The sequence below is a fragment of the Narcine bancroftii genome, chromosome 7 (assembly GCF_036971445.1).
Source record: "Narcine bancroftii isolate sNarBan1 chromosome 7, sNarBan1.hap1, whole genome shotgun sequence".
Classification (NCBI taxonomy): Eukaryota; Metazoa; Chordata; class Chondrichthyes; order Torpediniformes; family Narcinidae; genus Narcine; species Narcine bancroftii.
In genome coordinates this window covers 183,736,882-183,760,908 of record NC_091475.1, presented here as the reverse complement: position 1 = coordinate 183,760,908, position 24,027 = coordinate 183,736,882, and the positions used below count along the sequence as shown (strand labels likewise).

The 24,027-nt window shown below is 34.5% G+C and overlaps 1 protein-coding gene across 26 annotated transcripts in view; it reads right to left on the bottom strand.

The window, feature by feature from the left end:
• The window catches only part of nbeaa (neurobeachin a), a 1,045,297-nt gene that overhangs the window by 491,570 nt on the left and 529,700 nt on the right, over positions 1–24,027 (bottom strand). For 21 of the 26 annotated variants that reach the window (XM_069891655.1, XM_069891654.1, XM_069891651.1 and 18 more), the window contains 2 exons: positions 19,326–19,388; positions 18,886–19,066 (listed from right to left, as the gene is read on the bottom strand). In XM_069891655.1, coding sequence (XP_069747756.1) covers positions 18,886–19,066; positions 19,326–19,388 — 244 coding nt within the window. The remainder of the gene's footprint in view (positions 1–18,885; positions 19,067–19,325; positions 19,389–24,027) is intronic. The other 5 variants (XM_069891665.1, XM_069891676.1, XM_069891677.1 and 2 more) reach the window with 1 other exon arrangement.

Here is a 24,027-nt window from a genome sequence, read left to right as displayed (position 1 = left end):
AGCAATCTCACTGCCCATGGGATGAAGCTGACTAAGAATCAGACTTTATTGTCATGAACATGACAAAATTTGTTGTTTTGCAGCAGCGTTATAGTGCAAATATTGCTAAAATAACATTTAAATATAAATAAATTAGTGCAAAAATAAGAGAAAGTGAGAGAGGGCTTGTGGTTCATTGTCTATTCATAAATCTGATGGCAGAGGGGAAGAAGCTGTACTTGTTCTGCTGGATTTCATCTTCAGGCTCCTGTACCTCCTTCCCCATGGTAGCAATGTAAGGATGGCATGACCTGGATGGTGAAGCTATTCCTTAGACTGGTAGTTCCGGCTCTGATGGTTCTATACCTTTTTCCTGACAGAAGTAGTTTGAATATGCTGTGCTTGGGGTGGAAATGGTCCTCACTGATTTCATGAGCCCTCTTTAGACAACAATCCTGGTAAATCATATCAAAGGAGACCCTAATCATCCTTCTGACGCTTTCATAGTCCTGTGGATTAACCTCCGATCCGATGCTCTATAGCAACCATACCACCGTGATGCAGCTGGCTAGTCATGATAGAGCTCCTGTAGAAAGTTGATAGAATGGTCAATGGTAGTCTTGACCTTCTAAGGAAATGCAATTGCTGTTACGCCTTCCTAACAAGTGAGGGGATGTTCTGTGTCCAGGATGGGTCACTTCTTAAATGGACTCCAAGTAACCTGGTGCTTTCTACTTTCTCCACCACCAAGAGGTTAATGTGTGGTGGAGGGTGGTCTTTCCTGGTCTTCCTGAAGTCCACAATCATCTCTTTTGCTGAGATTCAGGTTGTTATTCTCACGCCACTTCACGAGATTTCCCACCTCTTCTCTCCAGTGAGACTCATTGCTGTTGCTGATGAGGTAACTTCTGTCACGTCATCTGCAAACGTTTTTTGAATATTTTATTTTTTTCCATAAATATACAGAGTAGTCTCCAATATCAAAGTGTATATATTTAATTTAATATATCTTTATATTGAACATTTTCTTACAAAAAAAACACCCCCCCCCCCCTTCATAATATAAATCCACACACCATCAGGGCTCACATTTATATTAACCATTACAAAAAATCAATATGGGGAAGTCACTTATATTTATACTATATTAGGATCTGTTAATACTTTCTTTAAATTGTTGTAGTTATAGTTATAATTAGGCCCTGATATGATCCAAATATGGCTGCCATAAAGAACAATTATATCATATTTGTACTTTCATTTGTATGTAATTTTTTTCCATAGATCTACAACTATTCATCTCAGCAGTCCATTGTGTTATGTGTAGAGGAGAGTTGGATTTCCAAGTAAATTGTAATACATTTCTTAAAACATTGCTAAAGCTATTGTAACAAATGAAATTTAGAATTTAGTAAATTTATTGCTTATTTCAATACAGTTACCCAAAAGATAAAGCTCTGGGTCACCTGTGAAGGCTACCTCTGTTATCCTTGTTAATATTTTGGTAATATCTTTCCAAAAAGGTCTCACTTTCACACACGTCCCACATCTAAAACCCATCTCCGATATTTCAGATTTTGATCTATGCAGTTTCTGTGGTGTAAGATATAATTTTTATAGGAAATTATATTGAACTAATCCATATCTTGCATTTATAATTGATGTCATGCTATCCAAACATCAATCAGACCAACATCTTTTCATTATCGCAACCTCTAGATCCGACTCCTATCTCTCCCTTGACCTCTGAAAACCTGGTTTCACACGTTCATTCTGGAGAGCATAGTACATCTTAGTTAAAATTTAGGTGTATTCCCCAACCAAATTGTTCCTTCCATTTCACTAATTTCAGGTGAGGCCAAATTTGGCCCCCATCCTTCTTTTCGGAACACTCTTAGCTACAGAAAAAAGAGTCTCATTAGCTACTTCGTAATTATTTCTTAATTGTTCAAAAGATGAGATCCCTCCACATAATAATCATTGATACATCTTTTTTCCTTTGTCATACCAGGAATACAATATTTTGCTGCACAGATTCATGGGCAGCAAGACATTTTTACCTAATGGTGTTTTTAGTTGGTGATCTGGTGTTCTTAGATATCTGTGGTTCTTTTCTAATACACTTATTTATTTCTTGCCATATTCTAATCATATGTATTAAGGTAGGGTTATCTGTCTTTTTTGTTATTGACTTAACATTCCACATCAATAAAATCCTCCGCTGTCCCCTCTTTTATTGAATGCAATCCCATTCTCATCCAAGAAGAGGGGCTGTCTTCTTCAATGAAGCATGATAAAAATCCAGCTTGTGCAGATAAAAAACACTTCTTAAAATCCAGAAGCCTAAATCCTCCCAGTTTATAATCCCATGTTCACTTTTCCAATGAAATTCTCAGCACTTTGCTATTCCATGGGAATTGCCTTATATAATTATTTACTAATTTAAATAAATTTTTAGGTAGTACAATAGACAGTAATTGAAAAAGAAACTGTAATCTTGGCATCACACTCATTTTAAAACAATTTACTCTTCCCACTAATCAGCGACTTTCCATTTCAGTAAATCTTCCTCTATTTTTTCTAAGAGGAATATAATTACATTTATATAAATTCTGTAAATTATTATCGTAATTATTCCTAAATATTTAAATCCATCTGTCTTCCATTTAAATCTATATGTTTTTGATATCTTTCATAATCAAAATTCATCAATAGCATTATCTCACTCTGATCTATATTTATTTTATAACCTGATACTCTTCCATATTTTGCTAATGTTGATTGTAATTTTATCAAGGACTCACTCAGGTCACACATACATACATCAGAAAACAAGTTAATTTTCTGTTCTTCCTGTCCAACTTTGAAGCCCTTAATATCCAAATCTCTCCTTATAATCTCCACCAGCACTTCAATCGCTGTCTACTAATCTACTCAATGAAAATCCCACTGACATCTGATTATTAGTTATAATTTTGGCTTGTGGATTATGATAAAGAGATTTTATCCAATTTATAAATTTTCTACCTATACCAAATTTTTCCAGTGTCTTAAATAGAAAAGACCATTCTAAACAGTTGAATGGTTTTTCTGTGTCTTGGGAGATAGTTATTCTCAGATTCAACTTTGATTTTGTCATATGAATTATGTTAAATAGTCTATCTAGACTATTTGAAGAGTGTCTTCCTTTAACAAATCCCACCTGATATGTATGTGTTAATTTTGTTAGATATTGCCCCAATCTATTAGCTAGCGCCTTCGTCAATATCTTATAATCAGCCTTCAGAAGTGATATAGATCTATATAATGGAGTTTTTAATAGATTTCCACCTTTCTTCGGTAGCACTGTAATTATAGTAGATAAGAAAGATTCTGGGAGAGTCTGGGACCCACTGCCTGGTCCAATTCATCCATTATAAGAGGCATCAGCAAGCCTTTAAATTATCTATAGAACTTGGGAGGAAACACATCTTCCCCTGGAGACTTATTAGCTTGTAAAGTACCCAAAGGTTTCTCAATTTCTTCTCTTGTGAAAGGGGCATTTAAATCAACCCATTCTCTATCTTCTAATTTTGGAAGTTAATCATCTCCTAATAATTCTTATTTAAATAATTTCATATAGTATTGTCTAAAAACATTATTTCTTTTTGATTATCTGTTATAGCCTGTTTTTATTGCGTTATCATCCGAGATGACTCCTCTGCCTTTACCTGCCAAAATAAAACTTTGTGTGCCCATTCTCACAATTCATAATATTTTTTAATTTTAATATAGTTTTTTTCCAATTCTATGCATTTGCAATATCTTATATCTCAGTATTTTTATTCTATAATAGTCTATATTTTTCTTTTAACCCCAATCTTTGATATACTTTTTCCAGTTTTGTTATATCTTTCTCCAAACCATCTAACTCTGTAGCGTATCCTCTCTTTTTGTATAAGATTTTTTGTATAAGAAGTAATTTGACCTCTTGGGTAAGAACTTAAGAAATTAGAACAGGAGAAGGCTATCTGGTCCATCGAGCCTTCTCTGGCATTCAATAAGATCCTGCCAGATCTGATCATCAACTCAACTCCACCTACTGAAATTCATCAAATTATCTGTGACAATTCAAGTTAATCAGAGCAATAATATATCTGCATCTAAAGTGAAATGATACAACCATAATCCAGACTAGATCAAATCTTAATTGCTTGTATTGATGGGTAAGCTCTAAATGTATCCCATATTAAAAAGCTATTATCAGTAGGAGAAAGATTAGTTTAACAACATAGTTCTATCTGTCTCTTAATAAACTCACAAAAAGTTTTTTCTTCTCAACAGTATGGCATTGAGACACCATCTATTCACACTTTCTTGTTTTCCCATTACCACAATATTTAAAATTAATGGCGAATGAACTGATAAAAGTCTCACCAAATATTCTGTTTTTACCACTCTTTTTAATTGGGTAGACATTAAAAACAAATCAATCCTTATATGTGAATCATATACCCTTGAGTAGAATGAATAGTTTCTTCCCACGCAATTCTCTCTATATATCAATCAAATTTAAATCCTTTATAAATGATAGTGTCTTTTTTGCAGCTTTTGCCCTTGATATCATTCTCATTACCATTGGATCTAAACAAAAATTACAATCTCCTCCAATCAGTCTTCCCCCTGCAGTTTTTAAAAAGATATCCTTCACAAAGGCTTCATCGTCATAATGTGGATCATAAATATTCATAAATGTTCATGATTCTGCATAAAATTTACAATGTGCCATCTTCCAGTTTGGCCAGTCAATGTCTCTTCTATTATTTTTGGTATATTTTTTATTAATTAAAATCACCACTCCTCTTGCTTTTGAGCTGAATGAAGACAATATTACATGTCCCACCCATCCTCTTTTTAATTTAGCATGTTCCAATTTGGGAAGAGGTGTTTCATGTGGAAAGACTACATCGGGCTAAATTTTTTAAAAGTGTGCCAAGACCTTTTCACCCCCCGTTTATGCCATTAACATTAAAACAAGTAAATTTTAACATTCTATCCATACTGATTTTTAAACAATTATTGTTTAACAGTAACACCTTTTCAATTATTTAAAAAATGATCTTTCCCCTTTAAAAAAACACATACAATGTCCCTACCCTGACGGTGACATAAACAGGAAACCCTGAAAACCCGTGAAAAAAGCCAACGGAATCCTTCGAAGAAGAATCCATCCCTTTAGTGCCCAGCGCCATTCTTCCCCTTTGACCAGAGTCTTCACTCTTCTACTACTTTTCCCAAGTTTTTGCTCTTTCCTGAGTTCTCCATGAACATTTCAGTAAAATTTGCTTTTCAACAATCAATACAAGACAGTTTAAAAATTCAACTTTTACTTAGTCCCATTGTAAACATATATTTTTCTTAGTCCTTTCATATTCCTCACAAGTCTTCTACCTTGCTCTTTGTCTTAAAAAAATTGTTGATTACCTTCCGCTATCTCGACCCTCAGAGTCATGGGGTGTATCATCGAGCATTTCATATTTTTAGAAAGCAAAGGTCTTTTAACATCGTCAAACTTAGCTTAATCAAAGGAGGAGTAAAATCATGAAAAATAGCACTTTTTAATTTTCAGTCTTGGGTGGGCCATTATTTTTCTTACAATAATCATATGCTGCTCCCAGAATTGTCTCCCGTTCCCAGTAACTCAAAAATCTTGCCAGGACTGGTTGTGGTCGCTGATTGCCAGCTCTTCTGGGTCCAAGGATCCAGTGAGTCCTTTTGATTTGTAAATTTTTTCTGAATTTGTTTTCTCCCAGCACTTTTAGGATCTATGTTTCAAATAAGTTTACCGAATCTCTCCCCTCAATCCCTTCTATCAGTCTGATCATTCAAATATTATTTCGTCTGCTAAAATTCTCTAGGTGGTCGATCTTGTCCAGCAGATCTTGTCTGTCCATCTACCATTTCTTCACATCTTTTTCCACTGCTTTTTAGCTTATCTTGTGTATTTACCAAGTCTATTTCTACTTGGGTTATTCTTTGCATTAAATCTTCAATGATTTCTTTAATTTCAGTCATCCTCTAAGACATGCCTCTCATTACAGTTTCGATGCTTGTAAATCGATTACTCAAATTATCAATTTTCTCAAGGAAAATGTTTATTTCTTGTCCCGAATCCCCAGCTCTGCTGTGGTCCACCAGTCCTGAGGCCACTCTTACACTACTCCCTTTTGGGCTTTCACTCAGTTTTTGGCTGAGTAGAAACTTCTTCGGCTTTTGTTTTATTGTTGCCTTAGTCTTTTAGTACTTGCTTTATCCATTTGTGAAGAAAAAATCTTGATTTTGAGATTTTAACCATCTTTTTGATACTATTCACAGAGAGCTCAACCAAAACACATCTGTCTAAGTCCTTTGCATGGCCATGCCCCCATGCCATATACAAACTTGATAACTCTGCTGGAGCTGGAACTGGCATTGCAGTCATGGGTCAGCAGCATGAACAGAAGCAGTCCCTCTGCAAACAGCATGCAGCAATTTTCCACAATTTAAATAATAAGCTAATTTTCTATTTTTCCTTCCAGTGTAGATGACCTCACATACCAATATTGTACTCCATCTCCCAGACCCTTGACTACTTTCTTAACCTATCTATATCTCTCAGCTAACTCTCCGCATCCTCTGCACAATTTGTTTATCCAATCAGTTTTGTGTCATCAGAAAAATAAGATACATTATACTTGATCCCCTCTTCCAAATTGTTAATGCATATCATGGACAGTTGTAAGCACAGCATTGATTTCTGCAGCACTCCACTCATCAGTGATTGCCAACCAAAGAAATATCTATTTATGCTGATACTGCCTTGCACTGGTTAACCAATCCTCTATCCATGCTTATACTTTATTCCTAACATCATGCATCCTTGTTTGTAAGTCTTTTCATGGGACTTTGTTGAATGCCTTCTGTACTCAATTCTTATTTTTGTCCTTTCTAACTTTTGCTTTGGTCTCTGCATTGCTTCCTTCTGCATTTCTACCTGGATTACAATCCCTCATCATATTTGCTTAAACCCTCTCCAAAAGCACAAGTAACAATTCCGCAAGGTGACAGACCCATTCCTGGCCAAGTGTCAATCATTTAATTTGTACACGTCTCATCTTCATCAGAAGAATCAGAGCGGAAAACTGTGTGTGGAGCCTAGAGAAATGGGGGAGATATTGAACAGTTTCTTTTCTTCGGTATTCACTAAGGAGAAGGATATTGGGAGATGTGAGATAAAAAAAAGCAAATTTGGTAAATATGGGGAATATAGAGATTACAAAAGATGTAGTTTTAGGGCTTTTGAAGAATATAAAGGTGGATAAGTCTCCGGGACCAGACGGGATCTTCCCCAGGACATTGAGAGAAGTGAAGGAGGGAATAGCAGAGGCTCTGGCGGTAATTTTCCAAATGTCATTAGGTATGGGGATAGTGCCGGAGGATTGGTGCATTGCGCATGTGGTTCCGTTATTTAAAAAGGGTTCAAGGAGGAAGCCTGGCAACTATCGGCCTGTAAGTTTGACGTCTGTGGTAGGTAAATTAATGGAGAAAATTCTTAGAGATAGTACTTATAAACATCTGGATAGACAGGGTCTGATCAGGAGCACTCAACATGGATTTGTGGGAGGAAGGTCATGTTTGACCAATTTGATTGAATTTTTTGAAGAGGTGACTAGGAATGTGGATGAGGGTAGCGCAGTGGATGTTGTCTATATGGACTTCAGTAAGGCCTTCGATAAGGTACAACATGGAAGGTTAGTTAAGAAGGTGCAGTCTTTAGGTATAAATTTTGAGATAGTCAAATGGATTGAACATTGGCTGAAAGGGAGAGGCCAGAGAGTGGTAGTGGATAATTGTCTGTCAGGTTGGAGTCCAGTGACCAGTGGTGTGCCTCAAGGATCTGTATTGGGCCCATTGTTGTTCGTTATATACATTAATGATCTAGATGATGGGGTGGTAAATTGGATTAGTAAATATGAAGACGATACTAAGATAGGTGGAATAGTGGATAATGAAGAAGGTTTTCAAGGATTGCAGAGGGATTTGGGCTGCTTAGAAAAGTGGGCTGAAAAATGGCAGATGGAATTTAATGCTGATAAGTGTGAGGTGCTTCATTTTGGTAAGAAGAATCAGAACAGGACATATGTGGTAAATGGGAGAGCATTGATGAATACAGAAGAGCAGAAAGATTTAGGAGTAACGGTACATCGTTCCCTGAAGGTAGAAACTCCCGTGAAGAAGGCTTTTAGTATGCTGGCCTTTATCAATCATTGCATGGAATATAGGAGTTGGGAGGTGATGTTGAGACTGTATAAGACGTTGGTGCGGCCTAATTTGGAGTTCTGTGTGCAGTTCTGGTCGCCTAATTATAGGAAGGATATAAACAGAGTGGAGAGAGTGCAGAGAAGGTTTACCAGAATGTTACCTGGGTTTAAGCATCTAGAGTATAGGGAGAGATTGGACAGATTAGGTCTTTATTCTTTTAGCGTAGAAGGTTGAGAGGGGATTTGATAGAAGTATTTAAGATTATGAAAGGGATAGACAGAGTGGATGTGGATAGACTATTTCCGTTAAGAGGAGGAAAGATTAAAACAAGAGGACATGAGTTAAGAATTAAGGGGCAGAGGTTTAGAGGTAACATGAGGGGGAACTTCTTTACTCAGAGAGTGGTAGCTGTGTGGAATGATCTTCCGGGAGAAATAGTGGCGGCGGAGTCAATTGTATTATTTAAGAAAAGGTTGGACAGGTATATGGATGAGAGGAAGATGGAGGGTTATGGGCATTGTGCAGGGAGGTGGGACTAGAGAGGGGTGTTTGGTTCGGTGCGGACTAGAAGGGCCTAATGGCCTGTTTCCGTGCTGTAAATTGTTATGTTATGTTATGTTATATGTTATGCCCAGGAAACTGAAACACTTTCTTCTATACCACTGCTCAAACCACATATTCATTCCAACTGTTCTACTGTACCTGCTCTAGTCAGTATCTGAGATCACTCCTTGAGATCTGACTTTTTGTTTATCCCCTCTGTCCCTTGCTTTAGCTTGTAAGAACATTCCATTTTTCCCCTATACTGTGGAACCCACATGCACCACAACTGGATGTTCACCCTCCCCTTTCAGAATGCCTTCAGCATCTCTGAGATATCCCTGACCCTTGCACCTGGGAGACAACACACCAACCAAGAGTCCCTTTTGGAGCCACAAGAGCTGTTGTCTATTCCCCTTACCATGGAAACCCCTCCAACTATAGCTGCCACTATTTTTCCTGTTCTCCCACAGTGCCTTGATTTTTACTTCTACCGCCTTACCTTGATGAGGCATTTCCCCACCAGTATCCAAAGCAGTGTGTCAGATTTGTACTAATATTAATCTTTAGATATATAATATTTTATATATTTTGTGGTTATGGACACAGGACACACGGACACACAAGTACAAACTTAGAAAGTCCTTTGAAATGGCAGCTGGCAGATCTGGGAGACCATTTTTTCTGCTTATTCATTGTTCTGCTGGAAGCCTGTTTGCTTAAAGAGATAGTGTGACTGCTAATTCAAACCTGTAAACAGTATAAAAGTCTTATGACTGTTCTCCATTGAAAACTCAAAACAAGAGGTGGTTGTTCAGAAGCATCGATGTACATGCACAGCCATTCTGCTGGCTGGTCTCAGCAGACAATTCGGAGTCATATCCACTCATACTTTTGGAAGAGATGAAACTTCAATGACAGTAATATGTCATGTCAAATGAGTAAAGACATTTTTAGAGAACATATTACTGAAACAGAAACATTTTTAAACCAGAAGAAAGTGCTTGACCATCCTGTAAGTCACACAAGATTAAAATCCAATAACAATCCTTTGGAGAAGGAAGGCTGCTTGTGTTCTCCTTATGAAAAGGGGGAACACTGAAAATGTGGTTTTGAAGAACTTAGTTCACTGAAAAGTGAACAGATTCATTGTTACCATTTCTACATGGTCACTTCATGAAACCTTTGCCTGGGTTTGTGAAATCATCGTGGAAGAAAAACAAGTTCTGAAATGTCCATGCAAGAGTGGAAAATCATTTGTATGAAGAAACAATTCTTTGAAAACCACTTTACAAGATATTAGTGAGTTTTGAGAAGTCTAATGCCTTACACGTACTCCATAATTGCTTTTGAACAGAGTAAAGACTGAGTTTCAACACAAAAGCTCTCTGAGTCTGAACTTTAAAATCAACTGTTCAGAATTAAGCTTAAACTAGTGGTTCTCAACTTTGGTATTTCTGGCATTTGTGAGGGTGGGGTTTCATTATTATTTTTCTTTTTGATTTACAATTAATTTAATGTGTTTGGATTGCAAATGGTGACACCTGCGACCAATTCAATTTGTGGGAATTCTCCCTGGATAGAAGTGATTGATATGTTTTTTTTTAAGTGTATAGATTAAAAACAATGAGTAAAGCAGCTAAGATTTTGACTTTTAATACTAATGGGATCATAAAAGGAAAGAAGATTTTTATCTTATATTAAGAAATTAGGAGTAGATATTGCTCTCTTACAAGAGTCTCATTTAACTGAGAATGAACATTTGAAATTTTTTTGAAAAAAGATTAGGTCGGTCAAATAGTCTTCCCTACATTCAACTCTAAAGCCAGGGTAGTAGCAATTTCATTCAAGAAAAATTTACCAGTTAAAATTCAAAGTGTGACTACATACCCGACAGGAAAGTATTTGATGGTAAATTGCCAGAGATTATCCAAGAACTGGACTTTATTAAATCTTTATGCACCTAATACAGATGATCAAAAATTTATACAAGATAATTTTCTAAATTTAGTATATGTATCTGAAAATATTTTAGTAGGTGGTGATTTTAATTTTTGTTTTGAACCAATACTGGATAAGATCATCATTAAGAACTTTAATTAAATCAAAGGCAGCAAAAAACATTGTTATCTTTAATTAAAAGATTTTAATCTAATTGAATATGGAGCAGGATCCATCCCAAAGACAGGGATTATTCTTTTTACTCTAGAAGGTTCTAGAATTTATTTTTTTTGTTTGTTTTCTGCTCAAAATCAATAATGATTTGTGAATGTTGATTATAAAACAAGAATATTATCTGATCATTCTCCACTGTTGATTGAATTGGAATTTACTGAAAAACAACAGAGTTTATAGGTGGAGATTAAATTCTTTATCATTGAAAAGGCCAGATTTTTGTTTTTTTTATAAGACAACATATACAACTATTATGTGATATTAATTTGCATGCAACAGAAGACATGTTTATAATTTGGGAAGCAATTAAATCTTATTTAAGAGGACAAATTATAAGATATTCTACAAAAAAATGAATATATGAAGGATATAGATAATTGGAAAAGGAAATTAAAAAAATCTTCATCTGAGGATAAATATGGAAGTTTAGTCAATAAAAATTTACAATATAATCCAATGTTAACATACAGAACAGAGAAAATGATATTACAGTCTGAGCAGAAATATTATGAATTATGGGAAGAATCACATAAAGTTTTAGGTAAAAGGAGATTAATCACAATGTTGGCAAAAAATTCAATTTAAATGGACAGATAAGATTAAATATTTAGGTATACGTATTGATAATAATTTGAAAATTTTATATAATCTTTCCAATATTTAAAATGATAGATGAAGATTTAGAGACATGGGTAAATTTATGTATTACATTAATTGGAAAAGTTAACTGTATTAAAATGAATTTTCTTCCAAGAATTCATTTTTTATTTCAAACTATACCCCAAAATGTTTTTCAAGATTTAAATAAACAAGTTAGGAAATTTCTTTAGAAAGGGTAAATGGCAAGGAAGTCATTAGAAAAGTTAACATAGAAATATGAACAAGGGGGTTTACAACTGCCTAATTAAAAAAATTATTGTAAGGCAGCACAATTACATTTTTTAGCTTTTATGTTTGTTAAAACTAAATCATCCTGGGTGGGCATTGAATTAAATAAGATAGGAGAAAGTATACCAGAAGAGTCTATTTATAAATGGGAATCAAAATCTATAAAAAATGCCCCAATTTTAAAACATTTGCTTAGTGTTTGGAATAAAGTTAAATTAGAAATTGATGGAAATGTTATTTTGTTAAAAACACCATTAATGAATCCTTTATTAATTTTTTTCAAAATATTTTAAAAAATATATGGAATGTTATGATAACAGTAGATTGGTGTCTTTAGACCAATTAATTAATATTCCTCGTAATACGCTATTTTGTTATTTTCAGTTGAGATCTTATTTGAGAGAGAAATTAGGATTAGAAATGGTTTTGAAAGATCTTTCAAATTTGGAGCAAATTATAGTTGATGGAATGACTAAAAATATTATTTCAATGTGTACATTTTATTAGAAGAACAAGAACCTAAAGTAGGTTTGTTTAATTCAAAAGAAAGGTGGGAACAAGATTTAGATACAATAACAGATCAGCAGTATTGGCAGTTATGTCTCATGGTATTAATGTAAGACATAGATTACTTCACTATAATTTTCTACATCAATTGTACATTACATCTCAGAAACTGAATAGATGGAGATCAAATTTATCTAATCAATGTTTTAAATGTGGAACAGAAATTGGAACTTTTTTCATTCTACATGGTCTTGTTTGAAGGTTCATTCTTTTTGGGTGTCTGTTAGTAAATTTTTGCAACAAATTACTGGAGTGATTTTTCCGTTAAATCCTGAATTCTTGTTGTTGCTTTTGTAATTTTGAAAATGTTACTCCTAAATTATTGTTGTCAGATTCTCAATTAAAATTTGTAAAGTTAGCTTTAGTAATAACAATGAAATGTATCACTGTAACATGGAAATCTGATGTTTCATTAACATTAGATAGATGGCATACTGAGATTAAAAGTTGTATTCCTTTAGAAGAAAATCACTTTCAACTTGAAGGGTATATAATTTTTATTCCTGCAAATTTGGAGCCCATAAGCTACAATTCTGAGGCTAAAGTTATAATTTACTTAAAATTATTTTTTTAAAATTCTCCTGTCCAGTGAAGTTTTCCCTGAATGAATAATAATTTTATGTTATTTAGGTTCCTTGACTGTCATCTGATGCAATCCGAATCCATTATTATGTAGTGATATTGTGTATTTTAATTATGGGATTAGCTGTTTTGGGGGGGTGGTTGGGTTAGGAGGGGTTTTTAGTTACTAGCTATTAGTTAGTTTTAGCTTTAGTTTTTTATATATTTTTAAATATTTCTTTCTATATATCTTCAGCATATATTTGTTAATATTATATAATGGTTACTTATCAATTTTATTTATTATGATCTTATATATGTTGATTAAATAAAATAAAAAAAGTTTAGAGTTAAGAAAGAAGTGTTATGTTATTAATAGTTATTTGTAGTAGTGCTATGGCGGCACTACAACTCCCAGAGGGTATCCAACCAGCTATGTAACATCAGTGCATGATGACGTCAGCGCGTACTGGGTACGTGATTCTGGGTTTTAAAGGTTTGCGTGGATTTTGAAGAGTAAATCTGTTTGATTCACTCAAAAAATGCCTTATGTGGTTATTTCATCGTGTCCAGTGTTTTGAAGATACCTTTGTCTTGGTGGATTTCTACTGCTGCTGGTCTAGTATGCCACAGCAGTCTGCTTATTTTGGAGGGAGATGCCACAGGGACTCATGTACTACCTTTCTGCCACTCCTCTGCCTGTTCGTCACACAATTCCCGTCTTTCTTTATACTATTAAATTGCAATGTGATCAACTCACGAAATGAGTTAACAGCATCACAAATAATCCAAGATCAATCTATGCACAACTCCAGTGCAGACATGAAGTCTATCAACTGGACACAGTTCTTGCACACGGTCATTAAGAATGCTGAACAATAAAAGATAGATAATAAATATTCAGTTACCCTGATGCAAGAAAAAAAAGTGGCATTACAATAGGGCAGACTACCCTTTTTGGCAGTGTCAGAGCAGACCCATTAGTGCAACGGGGGGGGGAAATTGAACAGCCAGATAGTCATTGGAAAGCATCTTCCTTTATGTATTCTCCTCTCAATAGGCCAGCTGTAATCAGCATCCATTAATTTCATTCTCGTAGCATTGAAAGCAATTGTGTCTTGGCCTATAATTCATCACACACACTCCCTTTGTTTTCTCCGAATTTTTCACTTTTCCTCTCTGAAATTCAACCCTGTTGCCCTATATCTCAGTAAGTGGTCCATTACTGACCATTAGTAATAGGAATTTTAATTTTAATATTACTTTTTAACAGTAACAATTTGTGCTCATGGCCATCTGGACAAATAGAAGAGGTATTGAAAAGACAGATGAGAAATCACAGAATGAACTGAACCAGGAATTGGGGTTGAACAATGGCATCTAGAATGGAATCCAGTCAATTTTCAAGTCTAAAAGCAGCCACAGAAGTTGTCTCTGCAGTATTTCAAGCCTACTCCCCCATTCAATAGAGTTATTATTTGCCCATAGCCCTCAATTCCTTAACTGATCAGAATCTGTATATTTCACCTTCAATCACACAGATCTCTGTGCCAATGAGTTCTAAAGCATCTCAAAGTTTTGTCTCAATCTTAATTCTAAGACCATATTGTATGGTTCTGGATGCATGAGAAGGGCTGTACCTTTGGAAATGAAATTAGGCACATGGTGATTACCCATTGTTTAACTCCCTCCCTTTAAATAAGGGTGTCAATTTAGCAGTTTTCTCATCCTATGGTATTTCTTAGAAATCTAAGAATTTTTGTTAGATTATAATTAATGAAGTAGCCACCTGGGTCTTTTAGTATCCTTGGATCTGTGTCATTTGCACCATGGGCCATCAGTCCCATTAGTTTGCCTAACACTAATTCTCTTCTTAAGGGAAATATATTTATAGAATGTCTGTAGTATCTTAATGTATAGAAATATAAGAAATAAACTGTTGACTCTGGGCACTTTGTGAAATAGCCATGGTCACACATCTCTGGGCTAATTCTATTTCAATACATCTAGTGATGCAGTGCAGTAAAAGAGCATTGAAACATAGCAAACAAATGAAACAGAGGTTAGAGGAAGACACAATTGTACTGTACTGAGCTCTGTCTGATCAAATCATAATCTGATTATTGTATCCTGTTCTAGTTATTAAGAAGAATGGGAGCTATTCAGAGGAAGGAAGAGAAATGTGTTCAGCATCTCCCTATGACAGATGGCAATGTTAGAGATTTTGGGAAGGATACTGTGGAAGAGAGTTCTAAAAGTCAATCAATAACTGATAGTAAGTGGTTCCTAACTTCATTCCTGAAAGCTTGGCTTTCATTTTAGAAGCATTACTTGAATCCGAGACGCTCCAAATAAAAATATATATAGTTGCTGTCTCTTGAAAGCTGAAAACAAATCCCATCTAAATCCTTTGAGTTCTACAGTGTACCCAACTACAGTGCGTTATCTCCCCTCTAAATAAACTCCAAATATCCAGATATGTTTGATACATATATGTTACATTCTCTTGAAAACTAATACGGTATATCTTTCTGAAGATATAGTGCCAAAACCACTGAGAATTCTTCAGGTGGTAGCAAAGGGCTGTATAGCATTTAATCCCTTGGACTCCAGACTTTTAGACCAAAAGGCCAACAATCCATTTTGGTTATTTTTTTCGATGCAAATTGGAAAATTTTACTTTTTTTTTCTTTTAAAAATATGTTTATTGAGTTTAACATAATAATCCATAAACAAGTTATTAATATAGCAAATCAATCTGATAACATATACATAGCATATCATTAAAATAAATGCACAATACTACACATTTTAAATTTCATCTCTAATTGTTAAATGTGACTATTTGTTAAAATTATTATACATAAAAATCAGTTAAACAATTTTGTAACAAACCTCATTATACCTTAAAATAGTGTCAAAAAAAGATATAATCTTGGATAATCATAATTAAACCCCACAAATCCACTTATCAAAAAGAAATAAAATAAAATTAATACTAATTAAACTCCTCCCTCTAATCAAGGTTACAATAAAAATTCAAAGGTCGATCAAGTCGCAACTTCCAGACAACAGACGGACCAGCACTAGACCATTCATATCACCTAAAACTGCCAATTATAACAGTATTCTATAAATGGGCCCTATACCTATTCAAGCTGAAACTTTTTACCTTTAATATTATACCTAATTTTCTCTAAACTTAAATAGGTCATTACATATTACTGTGCATGAGTCAGTGAAAGTTCATCTTTCCATTTCATTAAAACTGCTCATCTGGCTATCAACATGCTAAAAACTAAAACTTTTTCTTTAATTGCTGATAAAAGTTTATCCGATTCACGCGAAAAACCAAGTAGGGTAATTAAAGGGCATGGATCTAATTTAATGTTAAAAATCATTGATTAAAAAAAGACTGAAAAATGTCTGCCAATATCCTCCTAATTTAGGGCATTCCCAAAACATATGAATCAATGAGGCTTCAAAAATTTTACACTTTTCACAAAATGGAAAAACTTCCGCATAGAAATGAGATAATTTAAGTTTAGACATGTATATTCTGTAGATCACCATAAATTGTACCAAAGAGTGCACTGCACAAAATGATGAATCATTGATCAAACTAAGAGTGGAATACCAATCCTCATCTAAAAAATATATATTAAGATCATGCTCCCAATCATTTTTAATTTTATCCATTGGAGCTCGTCTTAAATCCAATAAATCAATATAAATACGTGATATCAATCCACTATGAACAAATTGTAGATCAAAAAGTATATTAAGAATATTTGAGTCTGCAATTCTAGGAAAAGCATTCAATTTACACTGAACAAATTTCCTAACATGCAAATATCTTAAAAAATCTATTATCTTAAATTTAACTGACAATTGCTCAAAAGAAGTAAAGTTATTTTGAATAAATAAATCTTTAAAATTTTTAATACCAAATCTGTATCATTCCTTGAAGACTTCATCTAATACTGAAGGTGGGAATAACTGGTTATCTATAATAGATCTATCTAGAGAAAAATTATTATAATCAAAATATTTTCTAAATTGAGCCCACATTCTCAATCTAATTCTCATTATCAGATTATGTGTCAATTTAGAAAATGAAAAGGGTAAAGTGGAACCTAAAATTGCCAACATAGATGATTTCTTAGAAAAGTTCAATTCCATTGATGCCCAAGAAGGGCGACTTACTAATTTATCAAATTTTAATAATAAAAGTAAACTGCATATATTAATCTCCCAATAGTAAAATTGAAAATTTGGAAGCGACATTCCCACATTCTTAATAGATTTCTGAAGATGGGCTCTACCTCTACGTGGTTGTTTTCCCTGCCATATATATGAATAAAAATGACTGTATCTAATGAAAAAGATACAAAAACAGGTAGAATGTTCATTTTAATCAAATTAATATATCCAATCATTGTAATTGAAAGTGGTGACTATCCCGATAATAATATTTCAATCTGATTAATAATGCTTAAAATTTTATTTCATAGGTTTCTTAAAAATTTTTGTGATAGTGATTCCTAAATATTGAAATTGGTCTTTCACTATTTTAAAATGGACATTTAGAATACATAGAAAGAGATCCTTTTAATGGCAAAAGTCTAAATTTATTTTATATCCCAAAAATTGTCCGAACTGAGCGAACATAGTTAATATATTTGGGATTTGAAATAAAACGCAATAAATCATCCACATAGACTGAGAGAGATACTTTATGTTCAATTTCAATTCTGATTAATCCTTTAAATTCTCAACATTGTCGAAGAGCTACTGTTATTGGTTCTAGAATTAAATCAACCAGTAAAGGACTTAATGGACATCCTTGTCGTGTTCCCCTAAATAGCCTAAACATTTTATAATGTTGTAGATTAGAATGGATTAAAGCCATAGGACATAAGTATAATATTTAAATCCATTTAATAAAATCAATACCAAAATTAAATTTCTTTAATATAAGCAAATAAATATTTCCATTCCACTCGGTCAAACGCGAGTGAAAAAACACATTGGGTAGAGGACAAATATAATGTATTCAATACTCAGTATATGTTTTAATAAGAATAATGGTTTTTAATAAAACCTGTTTGGTCACAGTAAGTAATTGTTGGTAGAATATTTTCTAATTTATACACTAACGCTTTAGATAAAATCTTCATATCAACGTTTAGTTATGAAATTGGTCTATAAGAAGCACATTCTTTTGCTTCTTTACCTTTTGTCAAAATGAGAAATACTAGTCTCATAAAAAGATGAGGGAATTATACCTTCCTTCAACAAATCTTCAAGCACAGAGCTTAGATGAGGCAAAAAGCCATTTAGGAAAGATTTATAAAATTCTGCAGGAAATCCATCTGGTCCTGGAGATTTACCAGACTTCAAAGAGGAGATAGCTATAGAAATTTCATCTTGAGAAATATGTTCCTCCACCCTTGTACACTGGAACATTTTAACTTTTACTGACATTAAAGTCATTCATCCTATCTTTGAAACATTTTGATCATGACACAATTACTTGATCATGACCCAATTATTTGATCATGACATAACATGCTTACAGGAACCATCTGCTCTGATCTGTTACCTATATGCACAAATCTATGAGATGGATAATAATATTCATGATTTGTGAAATTTAGTATGTACTGAAATTTTAACACTTCACTTTCACGCTGAAGTCTTCATAGTTGTTGCCTGTCATGCTGAGTGTTTGCAGCATTTTAGTTTAATTCCAAATTTCTAATAATTTTGAATTTAGCATTTGGAATGTTTGTACTCTTGTAACTTATGTCAGTAAACATTGTTTGAATAATTACAATTATTTAATTGAAATATTGAAATATTAATTGCATTCATACACAAATACAAACTCACCAAGCCTCAGACACTGACGCATTAAGCCTCCAGATGACATATTCTTTTCAGCTTCGATCTCACTGAAATTGAGTGAGCTTGAGAAAACCAGCACATCAACCATGGCCATGAGCCTACTTAAAAATGTTACTGCTGTCTCTGTTGACATGCCTTGTGTTGCCTCAATGTTTTCCAGTTCAATCTTTCAAAAAAAAGATTATCCATGTTACTTTAATATAAAATCTTTCCTAGTTAAATGCTATCATTTACAAAGAATTGAAAATTAACATAAGAAAATAATGTCTTAAGCTAGTAACATTGAATAATCAATTTATAAAATAAGCAACCCACTGCTAATACAATCAACACTTCTGACACAGTCATAAAAATCATGAGAGTGAAGTTCAATTACCACATTATTTTTAGCAAGATACATACAGCATGTATAATGTTTAACTTACAAGTGATTTACCCGGGCTGTGAAGTCTCCCATTGTCCACAGGGGCTCTGTCCATTGTGTTGGTCTTTTGAAGAAAGCAGTTTTTAAGCAAAAAGACAGGAAAAGTGGGGACAGAAATGTTGATTAAAAAAAGTCTGTGCATTAAGATAATGAACAAAGGAAATAGAAAAGCGGTATATTACAAAATTACATGTGCTGGAAGCTTCAAATGCAATTTGGATATTTATTCTACTTGGTTACTAAGATTTCATTTAGATATAAATGCCTGTTTAGGGTATCTTCACAAACATGAAGATACTAATCTTAGGTCCTTTTAAAAAAACATGTGAGGCATATCAAAAGATATTCAAGTTCCAATGATTTTTGATTTATGATTTATGGTTTATGATTTTTCTGAAAATAAACAAACTTACTATGTGTAAGACAATGATTGAAACTGCCAATAATTGTTTGAAATATGCCAGCTTCTGCAAGCTATAACAATTTAATCTATCTACTCACTACTTCATAGAACAATCAGTGTTTCTTTTCATTTATGTAACACTTTAATCACCATTCATTACGCAAGCTAAATTTTACAGCACATTCTGACTATACACAGCAAAATATCATTTGTTTAAGAGATATTTTAAGGACAAGGACGATGTTTCAAGCAAGGCAGAATTTGTTGCCCATCCATATTATGCCTGAGTTAATGATTGTAAAGCAACTTTCTTAATTGCAGAAGTCCTTCTAATGAGATAGTCCACAATGATGTTGGGTTGAGAGTTCCAGGATTCAGACTAATTGACAATGAAGGAATAGTGATATAATAAAATCATAGATTAACATGACTAATTTAGTCCATATCCTTCTAAACCCTCCTGTCCATCTCTATTCAAATATCTTGTGAATATTGTAATTGTACCTGCTTCCTCAGCTTCCTCTGGCAGCTCACTCCTGATACAGTCTACCTCTGGATGAAAATGTTGCTTCTCAGGCCCCTCTCACCTTCAACCTATGTTTAAGGTTTAGAACCATTTACACTGGGAAAAACTGTGGGCATTCAATGTACCCATACCCTTCCTTCATCACCCATCAGTTTTCTATGCTTCATAGAATAAAGTCCTCGCCTATTCAACCACTCCCCATAACTCAAGCTTTCTTGTCCCTGCAACATCTTGGTGAATCTCCTTTGCACCCTTCCAATATTGATACCTTTCCCATAGCTTGGCGACCGGAAATGCACCCTGTACTCCAAGTGTGGTCTCACAAACTCCTATTTCTGCATCAGATGATCACAATTTTTGTACTCAATACACTGCTCAATGAAGGCAAGCATGCCAAATACCTTCTTCATTATCCTATCCATATGACTCACCACTTTAAAAGAACTGTGCATCAGTATTCCTACGTTTCTCTCATTTACAACACTCTCCAAGGCTCTGTCATTTATTGTGCAAGTCCTAACCTGGTTTGACTTTCAAGAGTGCGACATCTCACGTTTGTCAGAAGTTTCATTTCCACTTCTTGGCTCACTTTCCTAACTGATCTAAATCTTGTTATAAACTTAGATATCCTTCTTCACTGACTACTACACCACCAATTTTGGTGTCATATGCAAAGTAAAATTCATTGACATCCAAATAGTGAATATAGATAACAAACAGCAGTGAATCTACCGCTGACCCCTATGCAACTCTACTCAGCACAGTCGTCCAACCAGAAAAGCAACAGTCCACTCTCTGATTCCTTCTACTAGCCAGTTTGAATTGGCCAGCTGACCTTGGATCCCATGTGACAACAGGATCAGGGCCCAAGATGGTGGTGCTTTTGCTTGAGAGGTTGCACACTTTGGGGAAGCAGAAGACTGGCTCAGGGCACACAAGAAAACAGGGAAAACACGCCCAGTTTTAGATGGAAAAGCAGGGGAGAAGAACCTATGGGACAGTGACCATGGCAGTGGAGCAGTGAGGGGCTTTGTTGCTGAAAACACACAGGCAAAGGACTGTTGGCGACTAGTTGAGGAAATCCATGTAGTCAAAGGACTCACACCAGGCTGCGGACCAGCTCGAGACATTCTGAACAGGTAAAAGATATAGGAGGTTTGGATCTGGAGCTCGGATTGCTGATGGTTTGGAATGAAGTCAGTATGGCCGTAGAGATTATAGGAGTGTTGGCAGTGAATTCATGGGCAGTACCCCTGAAATGACACTCTTTTGCTTTTCTTTCTCTGACTGTAAGGGGATCGAGCAATTTCTGCCGATGCTGAATATTTGTCTGAATTACGGCAGAATAATTGCAATTTCATGTAATATTACACTTATGTTTTATTACATGACAATTAATGAATTTTGAATGTCAACAAAATGTTTATTCTGAGTTTCATGAGTTTTCATAGTTTCATTGCTGTTCAAGTCAACAAAGAAAAAATCCATACTGAAGTTCAATATTTGTTTCGCTTTTCATTGTTCTTTCCACACAAGTTTGGTGTTTCTAAATTTGCAATCACATGAAGATAATGAATTATTAATTTCTGAAACCTGCATCAAGGACATATTCCATAAATAGCTCAATATTTCAGATAGCACTGGATAAACTATTAAACAATATATATTTTATCCTTTCTAATATTATAATTGTAAAAACAATACAATCCAAATAAATTTAAATTCAATGAGCAGAGTTATTTACCTTAGAACCCTGGGAATGCAATAAGGAAAAATACAGCAAAAAGAAAAAGGCAAGAATTAATTAATATTAAAAAAATTCTAAAATCATATTTAACAAATTTGATCAAAATACAACACATGATCAGAGAAACAAAAGTGCTTTGAGACCTATGCCTCATTTCACTATTTGTAACATTTAAATATCTACTTCAGCACCATTTTCTTGCTCTCTGACCACATCGCTGTGAGACTTTGGCATTGTGAACATTATTTATTTAAATATTCTCAGGAATTTGTACACTGCACTCCTATGTGGCAGCAAAATTCCACAGGTTCACCACCTTCACAATAAATAAATTTTCTTCATCACTGACTGAGATGACTTATCCCATATCCTGAGACTGTGATGGCTCTGTCCAGACATCCCATAAGAAATAGGAACAGATATAGGCCATCTGCTCTGTTAAGCCTGCTTCACCATTCAGTAAGATTATGGCTCACCTGGCTGTGGAATCAACTACACTCACCTGCCTTCTCTTCATAACTCTTTTAATTCCTCTACTATGCAAAAATCTATTTAATTCTGTTGAAAATACATTTAATGAGGCAGGCACCTACTGCTTCCTTGGGCAGAGAATTCCACAGATTCCCGACTCTCTGAGAAAAAACAGTTCTCTGCTCCATCCTAAATCTAATTCCCCCATATATTAAAGCTATGTACCCTAGTTCTATTCTCATTTACCAGTGGAAACAACTTTCCTTCCTCTATCTTATCCATCCCTTTCATAATTGTTGATGTTTCTGAAAGATCCCTTCTCACTCTTCTGAATTCCAGCATATATCTTCAACAGTGGAATCAGTCTAATGAACTTACTCTGCACAGCCTCCGAAGCCAGCGCATTATGTTTCCCTATATTTAAAAAGCTTGGGACTGGACAGTTTCCATTGATTGAATTTTTTTTGGTTAACAGAACAATGCCTTTAAGCAGCTTAGTAGCATCAGCAGAATATTTGTATCAGTGGTTAAACAACAACAAAAATCAATTGCAGACTTTTTTTTAACAATGAAATAATAATTTTTATCATGATCTCTGCTTATGTAGTACCAAACACTAGAAATTCTCCTCAATGGCTTTTTCAAATGTTTCCTCCAGTGTCATTTGCCTCATTAACAATGGTTTTTCTCTTAGAAGTCTCCATTTGATTTTATACATTGACATGATTTCTTGTTTTGTTATGAATGCACGCTGCTCTAGTACTTTAATGAGTCCTTCACACCTTTTCAGCATGTCGTCGAAAGGCATTTTTTCTGCAGTGTCAACTAAGTCATATTCATCACATTCATCTTGATGCAGAACAATTTCAGCCATTTCACCATCGGTCAGTGAACGAACAACTGGAGCCTCATTATTGATGTTAAAAACTTCTTCAATATCCTCTTCGTTCAGCTTACTGACAGACTCTGAACGTATATATTTTTTCATATGTAAGGAGGTCACACAGCATTTTTTTTCTCACCTGACATATGGAATCCCTCAAAATCACCATTTTCCTCCTCATCATCAAGGAACACAGTTGCAGGCCAGAGACGGTGCCTGGCATGTACAACTGCATCTTGAATCACTTTATTCCAAACATTAGCAGCAGTATAAATCGTATCCTTTATGGTAAATTCCTTTTGGAAATCCACCAAGCCTCTGTTCATTGCTGACAGCATGTTGTTTTTATATTCACTCTTCATTGACCTAAGGATACCTGGGTCACATGGCTGAATTAAGGAAGTCACATTTGGGGGAAGGTACATGACATGAACATTATCTTTGATGAGATTTTCAGCTGGAGGATGAGCAGAACAGTTGCTGAGGAATTAAAAATATCTTGCAGTTGTTATCCAGTCCAGCTTCCCTGCAGTGAGCACAACCCAATAGCCCAAAATGTTTGATATATTATAAGATTCTGTTTCTCTTTGGGAGTTGGTTCAGGCTGCAAACATTCACATTTCTTACAACATTCACAGATGGAGTGGCACCGGCAAGTAAACTATAAACAAAG